This window comes from Henckelia pumila, chromosome 1 (assembly GCF_033568475.1).
Source record: "Henckelia pumila isolate YLH828 chromosome 1, ASM3356847v2, whole genome shotgun sequence".
NCBI lineage: Eukaryota > Viridiplantae > Streptophyta > Magnoliopsida > Lamiales > Gesneriaceae > Henckelia > Henckelia pumila.
In genome coordinates, this window is record NC_133120.1 from 112374344 (window position 1) to 112393644 (window position 19301).

A 19301-nucleotide genomic window follows, 5' to 3' on the forward strand; every position below is an offset into this window, starting at 1 on the left:
GATCAGTCTCTGTCATAAAAAACTTTGTTTAAACTCCCTGAGCCCACATGTTTTGTTTTGGATGAAATTTGATACAAAATATGAAAAATATGGTGCAAGTACATGATATTTGAGTATCGATTGTTTCAAATCTTGGTACTAATTTATTATTTTTGAGTACTCAAATATGTAAGCAAATATTGATATAATGACATATTTGTTTTTTTAGATGACCATCGGTACAAAATATTAGAAATACGATACTAATATACTAGATTTTGAGTATCAAATGTGTTAGATCTAGCATAAATATATGATTTTTGAGTACTAAGAAAATATTGATATTAATAACACATTTATCTTATTTGGATGTAAATCGGTACAAAATATTGAAAATATGGTACTCATATGTGATATTTGAGTATCCAATGTGTTAGATCTGGTACAAATATATGATTTTTGAGTACTCAAACATATGTTGCAAGTTCACATTAATAAAGATGTTTAGATTTTATGCTCAAAATCTTATTTTTTGTACTCGATTTTGAATAATTAATGCTCAAATATCATGTACCTGTACCATATTTTTAATTTTTTGTACTCAATTTTATTCAAGAAAAATAATGTGGGCCCAGAGAGTGCAAACAATTTTTTTTTCTGACAAGGGACTGATTCTTAATTTGACTTAGGATTTAGGGACTGAACATCAATTCACCCTTTTTATTCTTTGTGAGTAGTAGTACTATGTAATGACTTTTTTTAATAATATATAATTTATCGATCAAGTTCAAGATCACCCCAACTATAATTTCTGGATTCGTCCCTGATACTAGCCAACGAAGTACACGCGCTGCGTGTGTAAAATTGTAACACCCGGTATTTTAAATACGTAAATTCGCATGCATAATTAGGAAATTTATTTATTTAAAATTTTAGATTATAGGTTAAATTATTATGTGAAGTATTTGTGTATGATTTAAATTATTTTCAAGTATTTAACCCATAATTAGTGATTTTTATGAATTATTGGTATTTGAATTATTTTATCGCGTAGACGGGACCGTGGACGGACGAGATGACAACTTTCTATTCAATTTATTTCATGAGCCTTTTAAGAGCCCAAAAATATTATTTTGATTTTTATTTCTTCAAAATTTTTAGTATTTAATTTTATATAATTTTAGGAGTCCGTTTTTATTCAAAATAAGCCAAAATATTGACTTTTAGTATCTTTAAAATTCCCTTAAATTTTAATTTCGAGATTTTAAAATTTAGTTATCAGATTTTAAGTATTAGTTGGAGCTTTTAAGTTATATTTTTCATTATTAAAATTCTTATTAATATTTTTAATTATTCCTAAACTTTATTTCAATTAAAACTTCACCCTAATCTACCCAACCCTCATGCCTCCAAGCTTCAGCCGCCACCCCAGCCCTTGTTCTTCATCTTCTTCTTCGGCTAGCAATCTCCAAGGCTCCATGGCCACGTTTTTGAAGGTCCAAAGCTTGTCGTCGTCGTCCCGGAATCGTTCCACGCGCCTATATCTCTTCAATTTCGGTGAAAGGCATGATTCTTTTTTTTTTTTCGTGTCATATTAGGGATTATATGTGTGAATGTGTAGACATCAGATTGTTCCAAGAAATTTTCAGAAAACGTTTGCTTTTGGTTGATATGCACTTTGTTCATGTACTCCTTCCATCATGCTCACGTTTTTCTTCCTCCATGCCTTGTACGACTGCTGGTAGGGTTCAGAGGGTGTGTGTGAGTGGCCTGGACTCGAGTGGCTCGAGTGGTTCGAGCCAAACGAGCCCAGGAAACCACAATGTTCAGATCGGCCTCCATGGATGCGCAGCTAGGGTTCGAGGGAAGTGGGGTTCGGGCTTGCTTTAGGAGGTGCATGGGGTCAGGGCTAGGGCCAATTCTGGACCGCCCAGACGTGGGCTACGTCTGGGCGGCGGGGCTCCAGCCACGGGCGGCCGGAGCTGGCCGGCAGCAGGCCAAGAAGGCCTGCTGCTCGCGGCCAAGAGGAAGCAAGGGAGAGGGTCACGGGTTGGGCTGGATTCGTGGTCTGGGCCGGGTCTGAGTGGTCCGGGTCGGGTCAGTAGTGTAGTGGGTTGGGTTAAGTTGGTCCGGGTCTGGGTTAGGTGGGCCGGGCTCGAGTTTTTTTAATTTTAAAGTATTTTATGATTTAATTGGTTTTTGGGCCAATTAATTAGAAATAAAATGATTTGGGTTCCATTTAATTATTTGGGTTAAATTTAATTATTATTGGGCTTAATTAAATTAATTAAGTGAGTCCACTAAATTTTTATGGGCCTTGGGGGCCCATGCTTCTATTGGGCCATTCTTTGGGCTTTTGGGCCCATTGGGCCAGAATAGGTTGTTATTGGGCCATGAATGTTCTAATGGGCTTTAATTAATTAATTGGGCTTAGAAATGTAATGTTGAGCTTAAATATGTTATTGGGCCAGTCTCAGTGTTATTGGGCCAGATTTAAGTAATGGGCTTGAGAGTTTAGGGCCAGCAGTTCAGTACAACCCATGAAAAATTGCATGTGTCTTGAATATATATTTAATTATTTTTATGCATGGAAGTTATTTTTATATTTATATGTTAGTATGAAATTAAATTAAATATATATGAAGAACACACATTTTATTTAAGTACATGCATTCATGAAATAATTTTTATGCATGATTTAATGTTTAAGGTTGAGCAAAAGAAAATATTTTATGTTGGAAGTTGAAGTAGTGTGAAAATTTAAGGGGGACTCGTCCTCATATGTGAACTATTGAAGGGCAGTTTACTGCCAATTTAAGAGGTGATTCGTCACCGCCACGTATGTTGGTTTCCACGCTGATCAGTATTTGATGTATGATTTAAGGTTACACTATGGATACAACCATGCGATGTTAGAAAATACTTTGCTCAACAATGTTTATGTATTATGTATGATTATGATATTTAAGTTAATTTAAGTTATGTTATGTCATGATATTATTTTAAGCAAGCTCATTCATGTATATGTTATGTATTAGTATTAAAGTGATTTAAATTATTTTAAACCCTTGTTATGTTAGCATGTTGGGCCTCTAGGCTCACTACACTGGTATGGTGCAGGTGAGTACGTAGAGGACGTAGTACCCACCGGAGGCGAGGACCTATGAGCGGACATGCAGTGATCCCCCACGGCCGTCGTCTGAGTTTTTATGATTATGTCTTTATGAAATATTAAGCATGTTGTTCTTTTTATTCGTTTTCAGTGGTTGGTACTAATACTTATTTTTATTTAAATATTTTCAGTGCATGCAAACTTTCATTTAATTGTTTAGGACAACATTTTTATTTAATGCATGACTCAGACCTTTAATTTATTAAATGTTGCTTTTTATTTAAGATATTTATTTTTTTTAAATCTATTTTTTTCTGTGCATATATGTATGGGCATGTTTGTACATATATTTTTAAAAAAAAAAATTCGCATTTATTATTAGTAGTAGTTGTTTCAAACATAATATATGAATATTTTATTAGACATGTGATTTGAAAATATTTTGTGTTGTTACGGCATTCTAATTTTAATATTATGATTTAAATGATACTTAATAGTTAAAATTTATTATAAAGGAACACTAAATTAAGATGATATTTATGCAATAATATGTAACAAAATGATGGATGAGCGATTGAGAAACGTGGGAGGAAATGGAAAGAGTGGAGAAGTTTTTTATGTGAAATTATCATTTTGCCTTTTTTGATTAAAAAAAAATAGAAAAGGCAACCAATGGTATATTAGTCCACCCACATTAATGATCAAAATCAGTTTTTCTATGGGTTTCACCTATTTAATAATAGTAAAGATTTATATATATATATGAATGATGGTGATGATTTTTCAAATCATGCCACCTCGAAATTTTATATTTTACCCAAATAAATTTAGATCTCGTTTTGAGTTCATTTTCGTTAACCTTTTTCTTTCGAATTAGATGTCGATCAGATTCAGTGGTGCACACGGCTATACTAGGTAATAATAGTTAATTAATAATTATACAAAGTAACGAGAAATAGTTATTTGGCATATTAGAAATGTGAAGCTTTTTTCAAGAGAGGACCCCATCAGAAATAATTAAGTACAATTATTGTACTACAAAATAACAATACGGTCAACCTCAAAAATAATTGTTTAAATAAATACGAGACAATATAAGTCAAAAAAAAAAAAGAAATTGAAAATTACACAATACAACTATACAAGTCATTAATAAGAGAAAAGGGTGTTGCATAATAACAAGTGACCAATAAGTTTGGACGTCGCTTGTTGGTCCCCAAGTCCTTTTCTTTTAAAAGCAAAACAGTTCGTGTAGGGAAGAGGGATTGGACTACAACAGCTGGCGGCTGTCGGCACACCAGATATACACGTATTTTATTTTCGTCTCAAATATATAGATTTTTTTTTTTTTCGATCGTCCCAAAAATATAATTCAGTTTCTATATTTATTTAAAGTTTTTATTGTTTTTACTAATATAATCCTATTAGCCAAGTCTTGATGTGTCTCTGCGACCGTAGGTAATTGCTATTCCGAGTGGGTCCAACTGTCGACATAGAGAAGAGATATATCGGAATGAATACAAAATGACTCGATCAGCAAACTTATCAAGGTACAAGTTGCGGTTTTTTTGGAGAAGGTTTAATTTCCCAAATGACTCGAGAATGGAGCCAACAGATATAGCAGCCAGCAGGTGCAGTTTGAAGCTTATTGTTTTTACTTTTTAGTTGACCATAATGCGGATGAAAAGAATAGAAATGGAAAAGAAAGGTCAAAAGATGCAATTCCAATTTCCAAGTTAGTTTTATCAAATGGAAAATTTGCATTTCCAACATAATTTTCTCCCGAAAACTCGTGGGCCTTAATTTGGACCAAGATACGTCCCAATCAAGTATCTGTCATATCCAATGGATCCACTAATAGCTTAGAGTGGTGGTAATGCCTGAAATATGATTGGGCTTCCTTATCATATCATATAGTCAAAAAGAGCCCATCAAGTAAGGAATCCATCAAATTTCATAATCCACTCAACCAAATTCAATTTAAATCTATAAGGTCTCGTCTATGGATCAAGCAGTGCCTAAACGTAGGAGAAATGTAAGAACCAGCGTTACAGAAGAATCCATGTGGCAAATTCTGGGAAAGATCCATAACAATCATGCAATCCAAAAAGAAAATGGGTGAATTCATTTCCGTGAGAAGCAAAGTAAAGTCATCATAAAATTGAATGGATCGAGCATACTACAAGAATTCCACCATTCCATATAGTTCAAGTACCTGGTAGTGTGACTTGTGTCTCGTCCAAATCTTTGCCATCTACTTTTCGTGCTAAATTCTGTGATTTGTATTATAGAGTTTGAAATGTATCATTGTAACTAAATGTAACTAGATAATCGCAGTTTCGTCTGCTGATACAGCGTAAAATGTATCATCGTAACTAAAAGTAACAAAGAATTTGAAATGACTTTGGTCATTCATAACCTCCACTCTAGTTCGCATTGCATTCCCAATATGTTTTCTTGCACAGAGATTGGAATCCTGCTTCTGACTCTTATGTCAAGAATTATGTGTTCTAAATATGGGCACCCTAGCACCAACTGTTCAAGATCATCGCCATTCATAACTCGATCACTGTGAGCCAAAACAAGCTGGTGCAGAGAACCATGGCCTGATAAAGCAAGAATTCCAGCTCCGGATACCAATTCGCAGCCTGTCAAATCTAACACTACCAACTTCTTGCATATTTCAGACAGTGCAAATAAGGTAGCATCAGTTATGTTTACCAACCAAGACAAATTCAATATCCTTAAAGCAAACATGGCAGCCAGGGCGATTGTGGCGCCATTATCCGTCACCTTAGGTCCACACTTGGCCAAGTTCAGCTCCTGCAAACAACACATATTCTTCAAATGACTCAAGCCGGAATCGGTCATTCGATCACACCCAGCAAGATTCAATGTTTTTAAAGTCCTACACAAAGACCCTTCTGCCAAGAAAGCAAAACCCTTATCCGTTATCCTCCAACAGCCCTGTAAATTCAGATATTCCAATGAATTCAAACCCCTAAATGATTCGAGTGCCTTATCAGTAACCCTACACCACCCCAAATCAAGAATCCTCAAATTTCTCGAAAACTCAACTAATGAAGCAACCCCAAGACTCCCAAATCCTTTTCTCTTCTTCAACATAACAATTCTCAAATCGGAACACCTTTCAGCAAAATCACGAAGGCCCTCATCGCCAAAATCTTGAAAATCGACACTTAGGCACCTCGAATCCCCCTCTTCCTCAAAATTAAGACGAAGTTCTTGGATTCTTGAACATGTAGCGCCCAGAAATCGGATCAAAGAATCAGTGATTATAGATGATGCCTGGAATCGGAGTAAATTCGGAAATCGGGGCAAGAACATGGGGAGAAGTTCGGGCTCAAAAACTCGTATGCTAGATCTTTGGGCTCCCTCAACCCTTAACCATTGTTTGCAAACTAGAGAGAAAGATTTTCTGTGAATTGGGTCTTTGATCTTATGGAGAATTAAGGCTAGAACATCATCGCCAAGCCTCTCCATTCTATCGGTTTCTTCTGCCAGTTTCTCGACAATGGAGGTGTGGGATTGAGCCAAGGGAACTGAAATGGAGGAGTCATATTTATATATATATATTTAAAATTTTCACATTTACATTTTTTATTTATAAATAACAAATAATGATATAATATTTTAAAAATTAGTAAAATGTATTTTGATATATAAATTACTGATAAATTGACATATATTGTAAATTGTATAATTGTTACGTAATCAAATTAAAACAATCAAGTTTACCTTTGACCTAACTTACAAGTCCAACTACCATTATTAAAAGCAACTAGGTACACACATTTATTTTCAAGTTCATTTTAATGTCTAATTTTTAAATTTTTAAATTTATTTAAAATTAAATTATGATAAATCATTATCAGCTCAAATTATAAAATAATATATATTAACGGAGTCCGATGATATTATTTTTAGATTGTTGAAACAAACATAAACATCATTATTTTTTTTTCAAATCTAATATTGTTTTGTTGGAATTTGAAAAAATGTTTCTTATTAAATTTGTAGATAATGAAAAAACAAGTCTCCATGAACTTAAATAATAGTAATAATAATCTCATTCATTGTCTTGATTTGCGAGCTCTGCAATGGTCTAAAATCTCACTTAATTTAAGCATTTTTGGTAAATTTGTGAATTTTTTTTGGGACAATAGTCAAAATAGTCTTGTAAGTTTACTTGTTTTGTGATTTGGTTCTGTAAGTATTCAATTTTGGGTTTTGGTCCTGTAAATTTAGTTATATTTTAGTTATTAGTCCTTTTTCATTTAAGCAATGTTTTAATAATCGGACCGGTGATCAAACCGATCTAACTTAAAAAACGATCCAATTGGTTGGATTGTTTTAACCTGACGGTCGAATCGAAAAATCGTTTATATAATATAATATAATTAATAGTATGTTTTAAATTATAAAAACCTAAAAAAAATTATATAAATAAAAAATATATATATTTATCGTAGTTTGAAAACTAAATAACTATATAAATATATTCAAAAAAAATTATAAACTCTAATACTAATAAATAATATTTTTAACCAAAAAAAAATTTCAAATAATCATGTATGTATATAATAAAATATTAAATTAAGGTTTTAAAATAAAAAACTATTTTTTTTTAAAAAAATCGAAAAACCAAATTTTCGGCTTTTGACCAGTTTTGTCGGTTCAACAGTTAAAACGGTTTTTGGAAGTGTTTCAGATCAAATCAGTGATCGATTTCGGATCGAACCGGTCGGTACATTTCGGTTTTGAAAACATAACATTTAATTGTTGATGACACAACAGACACATCATCATTTCTCAATGTCACATAAGCATTTTTAGCTGCTGCATCGGCATTTTTTGATCTCACGTAACACTCTACGAAGAAAGGACTAAAACCAATTATAATTTAACTTATAGGACCAAAACCCAAAATTAAATACTTAAAAGACCAAAACACAAAATGGGCAAACTTACATGACCATTTTGACTATATTCCCATTTTTTTACTCGCTTTATAATTTAATTATAAATAAAAATATTTAAATTTTTATATTTTTATCGATTAATTAAATATAATTTAACTGTATAAATTTTTTATTTATTGAGTGTGATTTTATTAAGAATATCAATTTTGTTTTTTTTTTTTTAAAAGATAATACTTTAATATAGATAGGAAAATAAATATAATTTTATTATAGATTTATTAATATTTTGAAATTTATTATATTTGGTTGCATAATTTATTAATAATTAAAATATAATATATTTGAAAATTTGTAAGAGGCTTATTTATTATAATATTTAAATATACATAAATTTATTTTTAAACTTTTATTTAATAAAATAACTTTGACAAATAAAATGTGCATTTAGTTGAATTTATTAAAAGTAATTGAATTTAAAACTAATTTTATTAACTGGTAAAATTGAACTTTTAGCTGAATCATGTATCAATCAAGATATTTACTATAGTTCATTTATCAATTTATCACTAAATTAATAATTCGTGTACAAAAATAAATTTTATTTTTATAAAAATTAGTGTTCAGTTTCTTGCCTCGGAAATTCCTAGCATGTTCAGATTTTTCTTTAGTTGGTTTCTGTTTTAATATGCTATTTGTTTTATTTTTGTTTTTGTTATTATTTTCAATTTGACGCTGATATAATCGATGTAATGTTGATTTGACGCTAATATGTGTAACTACTCATTACCATTAAACACTCCCAATAAAAAATAAAAATAAAACCATCGAAACAAATACATATAGAACTAAAATTAAATTTTGATAACATAAAAAACTAAAATCACAAAGTACAAAATTACAACACCATATTCATACAAATGATACATATTCATTTGCTCCTTTATTCATCTTACTATAGGTTTAGATATGTTTTATTTTATTTCATGTTAAAATTGTTGCATTTCTCATGGTATAGCTTGCATGTAGAAGTGGTGAAATTCACATCTTGCTGGCTGAGTTTAATCTTTCTATTTATTTTTTTGTTTATCGTTACTGTCTGATATAGATTATGGGCACTTCAGACATGGCACTTGTAATTAATAAAGTTAGGTGTCTCATGAAAAATAAGCAGATCAATAAATCAAATTTCCGTATACAAATCAAGTTCTCTGTCAATTCCTTTTTCAACATATATTACAAGTCTTTTCCGATTCCACTCAGAAGCACCCAACTCCTCAAGCTAACTGTTTGTTTCTCAAATAAAAGTCACTTCAAAATTAGAAAATTAAAAATTAAAAAATTAAAAAATAAAATTTTTCTTAAAAGGATTCATACTGATGGTACATCAGAATAGCAGATTGGGTGGGGATGATACAACATGACACTAAGCATTATATTCAACTAAAAGAGCCCCATCTAAAGATAATATCATCACATCACTCACATTTATAAAGGCAAGCAAAATAATATAAGCTCGGGAAATTACTCGTGGAGGATGGCACGCCCTAAGTTAGAGGCTAGAGCAAGCCTGACAGATTTCAAGGCCTCAGGCGGCAAGCCGGAATCGATGAAATCTGGTCTTAATCTTGCCAATGACAGCTCTTGCAGTTTATTCAACAAAAGATTGGTCTGTGATACATTAAGCAAGGGTCGATCTTTCCAGTTCAGTAATTTCAACTGCACATGATACCACGAAAGTTAAAGCATTGTATAAACATGTCGGTAACTCCAAGACGAGAAGCCCAAGTCAACTGACAAACTATTATTTCCACCTGGTATAGACAATAAGAACTACTAGATGTCAACTAACTAATGGCTTACCGAGTCGAACAAGAGAGAGAGCCAAAATTGCTGTGGTGTAGAAGGGTTTTTCATGAGCTGGAAAAATTAGAAGATTGGGAAATCAAATACATCTCACAATCAACAAACTCTTCATTTAGTAGAGGAATGACACCACAAAGAAAATACATGACAAAAGAAAGTAATTGTTCCGAGAATGACGTAAGATAAGCCCTGCAATAAGTGCCACAATGGAAATGCATGAGACATACTGATATGAGCGTTTCAGCAGATTTCCGAGCAGCGTCAGTTGGAATTCCCTCTGAAACTTGCTGAAGAGATTTCCTGAAGTCTCTATACCTGCAGAATTTTAAGACACGCTGAAAATAGAGGAATAGTATAATGACATGGTACAGAGATTATCTCTGCTATTACAATGAGAGAATGAGAGCATACTTTTTCAGAAACTCGAGACCTCCAGCAGTTCTTGATTCAGATCCCAGCAGTTCAAGCATTCCTTCCCATTGCTGCAACAAGATGGGGAAAAATGCTCAAATAACTCCATGTGAGTATTTACATGCTGAATCACCTAATATTACTCGAGTTGCTAATTTAACACGAACTTTTCAAATTTTAATTTAAATATATCCCGTAATTCATAAATAAGACAGCTGCACAGTAGTAATTATTATACACAGGTAAACATGCTATCAACCTAGCAGTGACTAAACTACCTTGGTTCCAACAAGAAGGAATTGTAAAACACTTACTACAAAGTAGTACCAAGGAACTGAAAACCAGATACAGCACACAAACTGGTACTGTGTTTCTGTGAAAGCTTACCTTCACCATGGCAAATTCTATCATAGGATCCAACATTATGCCCTTTGTTTGTGAACTATTTTGAGTTTTCAACATACCGACAAACTGATGAACGTATGCTGCATACATCAATTATTAAATATTACCATTAATTTCAAGTGACAACTACCTTGAAACTTTCATCAGAAACTGATTTTCCAACAAAATCAAACAAGTGCTTGGCTATTCTGTTTAAGCGAGGTTCATCTCGAGCTTGCTGAAGCCAGAACACGGCAGAACCTTTCTTGCCATGTTTCCAGTAATGAACTCCAGCAATCTGCATAATCAGATGAGGATTGAAACTAGTAACCATTCATGCATTCATTACCTAAACAACATCGATGAAAACACTGGAAATTTGCAGCAATAATTTTTAAGATATTGGCTCCAAGACATACCTTCATCAAATCGTTACCAACAAAACCAAGTCCATTGAGACGGCAGATTTCTAAACTCTGTATGAAGCAGAAAAAAATGGGTTCATTAGGATTTAGGAATCACAAAAGCAGGCCTAGAGTTTGTCAACTCAACAATCAAAGTGAACTGATGAATGCTGACTGGAAACATAGACAAGCATGAGTTAGATGAAAGGTAGCTCAATCACCTTTAGCAACACTTGATGGTGTTGCACAGGCTGCTTGTACAATAAATTCTCCAACAAACCCTGTCCTTGCTGCATGCATGATGTCAAATATATAGGAGCAATCTGCAGGATCAAGATAGCAACAAGATATTGTAGGAAAAAATACAGTTAAATGTAGATAACCAGGACAAAATTTCAACAGTGAGAAAAGAACAAGGTGGAACGGGAAAAATGAAAACATATTTAAAGAAGATTTCTTAGATCAATATTCAATGAAAAATTTTGTTTAAATGTTGCAGAAACATGTTAAATAACTAAAAGTGAGCTTGACCCACAAAGACTGAAATTCACATTTAAATGAAAAAATTAGATGAGCGGCAATGAAGACAAGAATATCAATCTCCAAAGAAAAATCAGACAGTGGCTACTTACATTCCATGTCAAGGCATGAGAAGATAAAATTTGGGAATAAGTGAGTCGATGTAGCTCTTCCATACAAATTCCTCCAAATTTTGGCTGCTGTTCACGCATTAGTATTTCTGCTTGTGTACTTCCAGCTGTCAGCAGCTCTATAGCATGGGTTATCATCCTATTGGTAAAAAAACACAAGATTGCATCATATGTCGCAAATTCTGAAATTCTGGATGCCAATTCCATAACCATAACCATGATCATATTAATTATTCTCCAAATAGCATAATATAAATAAAATCCACCAGCACATCAAGAAAACAATTACTTGAGACATAACAGATGATCAACCACCATCAAGTCATATAAAGAAAGACAAGTTATCCTAAAAAGGATTTTCAAACAGAAAAAAATAGTTGAACAACAATTAGAACCTAGAAAGGTATGGCTCTCACCAGGGACCAAATGATCTTGAGCATTCAGCAAGAATAACCTGAATAATTAAACTAGTCATTCCCAGCTAGGCGAGAGGCCAACAATCAAAAAATGCTGCAGTCAATAGCTTAGCTCATATATCTTACTTCTGTATTTTCTTCTAGAATTCCAATCACGAGTCCCATCAACTTGTGATGATTGGAAATTGGTTTCAATTGCATGCATTTCTGAGCAAGGCTATACATGCTTTCTAAACCCTGCAAACAGAACAAATATTCTGAACGCACAAACAAACTGAAGGATAATCCTGTGCTATTATAATTATCAAGAAAAATAAACTTAATGTACGAAAGAATAAAAATTGTCACTCATACCACTGTGAATGGTCTGATGTAGAGAAAGTGAGATATGTAAAGTTCTATCCAGTGAAATGTCACATTGGAGAGAATGCTAGCATTTCCCAACATGATTTGAAGCATATTTTTAAGTCCATCTCTAGTCTGCTGGTGATCACATTGAAGCCAGAATGCACTGCAATCCAATTTAGTAATTTGAGCTCGCCATTTTTCCCATGCCTGACAGATTAACTTTATCAAGAACAGCAGAGCTTATGGTCTTCTAATAGATGCAAGATGTTACAAGGACTCAATATTACCTTCATGAACTCTGATTTGGTATTGTAGCACTCACCCAATTTTTTGGCTGATACATCAGACCGCAAGCGTGGCATCTGAGATATAAGAACAGCAACGGCTTCTACAAGTCCATTTTCTATCTGTTCGAGATAGATGCAAGAGATTCAGATAATTATTTCCAGCAATGGTTAAAGGCAAATAACTAATAAACAAACATCAAGAGACAAATTAAATAGATTTTCCTTCATCATTATAGGTGTCATTATTTAATTTCGATATGAAAATGGTAAATTATGCTTCTTAATTCTTAAATCATTCAAAATAATGAAATATTGTACATGGAAATCAGACCGAGAAAGGAGAAACATTAATAAGGTAATCCATTTGACTCATTGACAGCAATACTGACCTCACGGCTACCTAGCTGATCGAACAGATAAGATCCATGCATGCGCAATAATTTAACCTGCGAGCAGTGAATTCAATATAGAATGCAACACACTTAAAAATACAAACAGACAAATTCACGGAAATGAGCATACAACAATATCAAGCCAACCAACTGCTAAGGCTGAGGACATAGCTTCCCAATACTCAGGATCATTCTCAACAGCCTGGGAGAAAATACACATACAAAATAACCTGTTATATAATTTATTAAAAATTGTTTGACTAACAAACCACTAAAATAAAGGAGTCGACACATCAAATTAGAAAATAAGGTAACAATGGTCACATCCAAAATACAATTAAAAGAAAATGTATCTCTGGTGTTAAACATAAATTTTACAAACTTAAAAGATGATATCAGGCATCGCCAAATAAATTAAAGTCGATATGCAATTTTATATAAATTAATGTTAATAAACTGCTTAACGAGAAATAACAGTCATTCGGAAATATTTTGCGAAAATATAAATTTCCAGCATTGGATTGTCGGATTATATATATCCAGCATCAAACTATGACAACCAATGAAGTAATCCCCACACATATGCCAAATAAGAACTGTTGCCCCAAATTATGGACTCTAACTACAAATAAAAGATGAAAGTGCAACATAAAGACCTGTATAGTTACAAGCTCTTTTTGGAAAGCTAAAAGTTTTGAATGAACTGTTGACTGTATTCCAGAGAACAGACAATCATAGTCCTGTCAAAGAAAACCAATGGTTATGTACAAATAAAATAAAGCTAAGGCACAGAGGACGCAGGTAGATAATTGAAAAATTCATACAGCCAACCAATCAAGAAGACGTTCAGGGAGCCAAGTCTGAGCTTGTTTGTCAACATAAAATATTTCCATCAGCTCCCACGCTGCTCTCAACGATATTGGTTCCTCAACTTTCTGATTTTTGTGTGATTACAAGTAGATTAAGCAATATTCCAAAATACACGTGCAGCAACAAAACCAAAAGTCCATCCAAAAACCAAGATTTACCTTCAAAATTGCTTTGGGGTCTTCAATTAACGGAGTTGGAGAAGAATTGGAATTACCAAGAAGAGAACCTAGTTCCTTGCTGTACTCCATTACATGTTCCCACCTGTTGAAATAAAGATAACAAGTAAAAAAAACCAAAGAAACAAACAAATTTAACCCGCAGGCCTCCTGAAACTTGTTAGGTTCCCTCTTATCTCATCTGTGGGATTATCGCTTCAACTTCCGACAAAAATGCCCATCCAACATAGCATCAGTCCGGTAAACAAAAGATAAGTTCGAATAAATTACCAATCTTTCTTGTAACGGGATGCGTCCATAGAATTTTTCCTGCTCTGAAGAAGCGAGAATGGTGCGACCGAGCCATAAGCAATTTTCCTCCATTGCGCGCCTGAGATTTCTCCTCCCTCCGTGCTTGTGAGCTTCACTTCCACCAGTTGTCCACCACCGGGTCGCTGTTCATCAACTGCGTCGGACTGTAACATGGAAACACGGAGCGTGTTACCACGAGCCCAGGAGATGGAGACCCGCGCAAGCGGGGCAGTGAGGCCATGGTTCCGAATGGAGTACACTCGGGGGGTTGATGCATCGGACGAGTGTGGAACAACGGCGAGAGCGTCGGAATTCCTAGAATCCGACATCACTCCCGGCATTTCGCCGGAGTATTGTTCTAGGTTTTACAAGGGCTTTTACAGAGAAAAAGCGTTTTGCGACTCCCCTTTGTTATTTGCTCATGTTCCGCCAATCACAACTTCCTCAAAATTTTGAAAAAACCATATGTAAAATATTTAAAATGTTTTTTTTTTTTTCATTAACTTGTTTTTCGAGTTTTGATTCATTACATTTTTTCAAATTCGGCTTTGTCACACTATGACTCTAACTTTTAATTTTCGACAATATATCAAAACTCTAATTTTTAATTAAACAAGTTAGGGGAAAAATATTTTTAAACTCCTTGAGCATAAACCTTTTAATATAGTGATTAATTGTGTTTGATTTTTGAAAAATTGATCATGTATTGGTTTGTTAGTATAAAATTTTTTTGAACAGATTTCATGTGTTTTAGATTTTTCACATGAGACTCTGATGTAGTTAGCTCGTAAACTAATGATATTTTCATTTAAATATCCCTTTATCAAAATTAAATTTTAGTTCGGATGGTTATGAAGCTTTTAAATAGGACCATAATATCTAAATCTTTTACTTTTGTAAAAAAGAAGGATGTTAATTTATAATATATTGACTATTACATCGATTAAGCAAATAAAAAAAATCTGAAATTGACTATTACATCCTTTATCAAAAGTTTAACAGAATCCCATAAAATGTCTAGTGTCCCACGACGAAATTTGCCGGCAATTATTGTCTTCTTTTTTTTTCTTTTGTTTTTTCAGTCCCTCTAAATCGGAAGCAAACGAGTGAGAAACCATAATGCATGTAAGAGATTGCAAACTTTATTGTCCATAGGTGTAGATAAGGTACATCACTGATATAATATATGCTTTTATTTTACATTAACTAAACTTACAAGATGTAATCAAGAAACCGACGCAGTTCTAACACACATGACCCCAGAATATGTATCACAATGATTGATGAATCTTACAAGCTGCTAAACCGACCATGGACACGTCGGCAAATCATATTTGGCTAGCCACGCCCTTCAACCCAGGGGTGAAATGCGCTTGGTCGACAGAAACAGGCAGTATTTACCCAGTGGATCTCGCGGCGGCAGTTGATTTTAGACACTCTTTCACAATGTCTTGTATCCTTCTCTTCAGCAGCTTATCTTTTACACTAGCAAGCATGTCATTGTAAAACATCTCCAAACGGTGGAGCTTGTCGTAATCTGAACTCTCCAGCATATTGTTCCACTCTTTTGCAATGTCAAATACACCAGAGCTCTGGATCGAGGGCGGGATTTCTTGTTCTTGGAAAGGCTTCCCAAAAATCGATCCATGAAGTATGCTGGTGTATCTTTCCATCAGAAAAAGTTTTGATCGAAGAACTGCCATCTCCTCCATTGTGGCAGATAGCCTTTTCTCCTCCATTTCCACATTCTGTTCAGGATTCTTCTCTCTGTAATGTTCATTTGGCCTTGCATTGTCGAAGTCCTGTTTCTTGAAATCTTCAACGAGAGGTGGCCACAGCGCAATTGTTGGTGCATAGCAATCGACCATCTTGCCATTTCCAAGGACACCACTCCGGCCCCTACCCCAAGACCAGATCTTATAACCAGAATCTGCGACAAGTACAGTATGAGCTGCACCACATGCGACTTGCAAAGGTTCTTGAAATCTGGGGTTGTACATCCCATTACAAGGAATCAGTAATGGAGAACTAGCATCCCCAGAATCAGTTCCCGTAAATTGCGCATCTGGGCATAGGCCAAGGCCCTTCTCCATCCCCCATGACCATACATCACCAGCAGACGAGACCACACTCGTGTGAAATAATCCGCAGTCCACGGAAGTTAGGAAGGTGTTCTGAGGCAATCCTTGCACAAGTTCAGGGGACTGCAAACTTTGTGTCGTTCCATGACCAAGCTGCCCGTTATCACCTAATCCAAAAGTGAAGCAAACACTTTCTAAAACGTCACTTGATTCCTTGCTCAGAGCCAATAAAGCTGTGTGGTACGCACCACAAGATATCTCATACGCCGCCCATGGAGACTCCAAGTTCAAAGCTTCTAAAACCTCAGGACTTAACCTGCTTTCTTTGTCTCCTAGACCTAACTGGCCATGATTGTTGCCACCCCAAGAGTAACATATAAGATCATTACCTTCGTATGTTTCTCCAGCACTCACTAATGCCACAACATGTTCATTTCCACATGCCACTTTAACAACAGTGTGGCCATGGAAGTTCCAGATGGGAACTGGAGCTGCACTGCTGACAAGTGCTATTTGTCCTTCAACAGACTGACTTTGCGAAGGATGCGGGAAATTGCCCCACATCCACAATGATCCCTGATCATCAATTGCCAATGACATCATTCCTCCAGCTTTTACAGAAGAAATCTGAAATTGAAAACAAAGCAACGTATAAGGTGACACTTAAAATGGCAAAAATAAAACATAAAACAAAATTTAGCTTGTACCTTTAGTGGTTTTCCATTCTGAATTTCGTAATCTTTGGCAGCAGAACCTGGAGATCCCAGTCCAAGGAAACCTTCCAACAAGCAAGGCACCAAACTATTTTCTCCGGTACCACCAATTTGGCCATCCAATAAAGGGTCAAGGATTACTTATTTCTTGGAAGAAAGTTTGCAGAACTGCACTACTTCCACTATGAACATAGATGTATCTACTATCTAGGATACTGGATATTCAAGTTCAAACGTGTGTTAAAAGGATACAAATATTGTAACCCCATCCCCAAACTGATCCATCATCTGCCATCATACAAAGAAGAAAAAGAAGAGGGCCATAAGATTGCAGATGAAACACACCATTTCAACTTCCACTTCTTTTATGTGTCTGGGGCACTTGGCATTTAACATTTGGCACAAAAATAGAATCAAAAGCATTGTCACATGCAAAGCACTATTAGTACCCGGAAAGGTGACCAAAGTATGGACAGCCGACAGACAAAAAGCCAATTTATATAAAACAGTAAGCGAATAATCTTTTCAACTAGAAGAGGAAATAAAACTTGACAGAACAGGACATGAGAATAAATTTCTTAATCTTCCCCTAAAGAGTTTTTGCAAAAGTGTCATTGAATCTACACATCTTATATAAATACAGCCCTCAGAAACTGCAAAATACTAATTTGTTAGAAATTAATTGGATTGAAGTTATGGTGTCATCATTGGCTGGAATCAAAATTCACAGGCTAACACAAATCGTGTAGGATGAGACATATTTGAGAAAGATTTCAGATATCCATCAGCTACATTATTATAAATCTTTGTTACAACAAAAAACGAGTACTTATCACTTATCTTCCCCCTAAAAACAAAAGACAATTCAACAGAAACTCTAGTTCCTTCATCTTCCACTTGACATTCAGTAATTCACATAATTCAAAACTTTAGAAAAGTTCTCCGAATTTGAAAGCTTCGCCCTCCTTAACACAACTCCTCAGCCCGTTTTAATTGAATTTCCACCGCTGCCCATGTTTCAAGAGAAAATAAGCATAATGAACTGAATAAAATTTATCCCATCGCAAAGATATATAGTTGAGAAAAAAATTAACAAAACAAGATACCCATCTAAAAGCAAAGAAACAATAAATCAAACACAAAAGACACATCGAGAAAAACCAAGATTATACACTCGCAAACAAAAGCACTACCAGCAAGAGCAAGACTGTGATAAGCCCCAGCAGCAATCCCAACAATCCTGAGCCTCTCTTCTCGATCAGCGTCAGAACCAAAAAACTTGACCAGGACCGGAAATGGCTGATCGGCCTCTGAACCAGTTCCGAGCCGGCCAAAGGTTCCTCTCCCCCAAGAATAGAGTTTCCCATCACCTATACATACATAGATGCATATCTATACGCTTAGATAAATAAATAGACACTCATTACCTTTTCAATCAAGAATACATTGTCCCAGTTCATCTTCATCTATAATGGCTCAGATTTTCAGCTGACAAAAAGAGGAACAAAACCCACACTTACTGACCATTTAGAGCGAGAGTGTGAGCTTCTCCGGCGGCAATTGAAACGACTTTTCGGGAAAGATTGCCGGAAGTTGCCGCTTGCTCCATCATTTCGGCTGGTGGCGTGAGCTTGTAGAGAATAAATAATCAATTATTTTTCAGAAAGAGAAGAGAATAACAAAAAAAGTTTTTTATGCTAAAAATAAAAAACTTTTTATATTCTTTTTTGAAAAATGATTGGGGTTTATTCTTTTTTGAAAAATGATTGGGGTTTTTTTAATAATTGATACTGATCAACACCCAACGTTGGACGTCTCTGGTTGATATATAATGAATGTTATTTCATCTTTTAAAAATTATATATTATTATTAAAATAATAATTTCATACCAGACAATAATACATATTATTTCTTTTTTATAAAATACCATTGTCTAATTGTGTTTAAGAAAATTTTGATTTTCATTTTTTTTCCTTTGTA

General features: G+C 34.4%; 3 protein-coding genes across 4 annotated transcripts; all 3 read right to left on the reverse strand.

Annotated features, from left to right (window-relative positions):
- Positions 1 to 5097: 5097 nt before the first annotated feature.
- On the reverse strand, positions 5098 to 6637 carry LOC140875952 (F-box protein At5g51370-like). The gene has a single exon (XM_073279784.1). It carries the CDS (start codon positions 6593 to 6595, stop codon positions 5504 to 5506), a length of 1092 nt encoding a protein of 363 aa, XP_073135885.1. The 5' UTR covers positions 6596 to 6637; the 3' UTR covers positions 5098 to 5503.
- A 2567-nt stretch (positions 6638 to 9204) lies between these two features.
- Positions 9205 to 14950, reverse strand: LOC140884449 (nuclear pore complex protein NUP85-like). The gene is made up of 18 exons (XM_073291222.1): positions 14506 to 14950; positions 14218 to 14320; positions 14014 to 14124; positions 13846 to 13929; positions 13320 to 13391; positions 13187 to 13243; positions 12798 to 12917; positions 12517 to 12717; positions 12289 to 12399; positions 12163 to 12200; positions 11729 to 11885; positions 11318 to 11419; positions 11112 to 11168; positions 10844 to 10990; positions 10309 to 10379; positions 10125 to 10212; positions 9895 to 9951; positions 9205 to 9750 (listed from the first exon to the last, which is right to left on the reverse strand). The coding sequence occupies exons 1-18, from the start codon at positions 14865 to 14867 to the stop codon at positions 9556 to 9558; spliced, it is 2133 nt and encodes a 710-aa protein (XP_073147323.1). The 5' UTR covers positions 14868 to 14950; the 3' UTR covers positions 9205 to 9555.
- A 751-nt stretch (positions 14951 to 15701) lies between these two features.
- LOC140888297 (ultraviolet-B receptor UVR8-like) lies at positions 15702 to 18993 on the reverse strand. 2 transcript variants are annotated; one of them, XM_073295983.1, is made up of 5 exons: positions 18845 to 18993; positions 18514 to 18690; positions 17573 to 17608; positions 17315 to 17439; positions 15702 to 17234 (listed from the first exon to the last, which is right to left on the reverse strand). In XM_073295983.1, exons 1-5 carry the CDS (start codon positions 18930 to 18932, stop codon positions 15924 to 15926), a joined length of 1737 nt encoding a protein of 578 aa, XP_073152084.1. In that variant the 5' UTR covers positions 18933 to 18993; the 3' UTR covers positions 15702 to 15923. The 2 variants fall into 2 exon arrangements, with proteins under 2 accessions (XP_073152084.1, XP_073152088.1); XM_073295987.1 differs by lacking the exon at positions 18845 to 18993 and having other exon boundaries at positions 17315 to 17408; positions 18514 to 18653.
- Between the last annotated feature and the right edge of the window lie 308 nt (positions 18994 to 19301).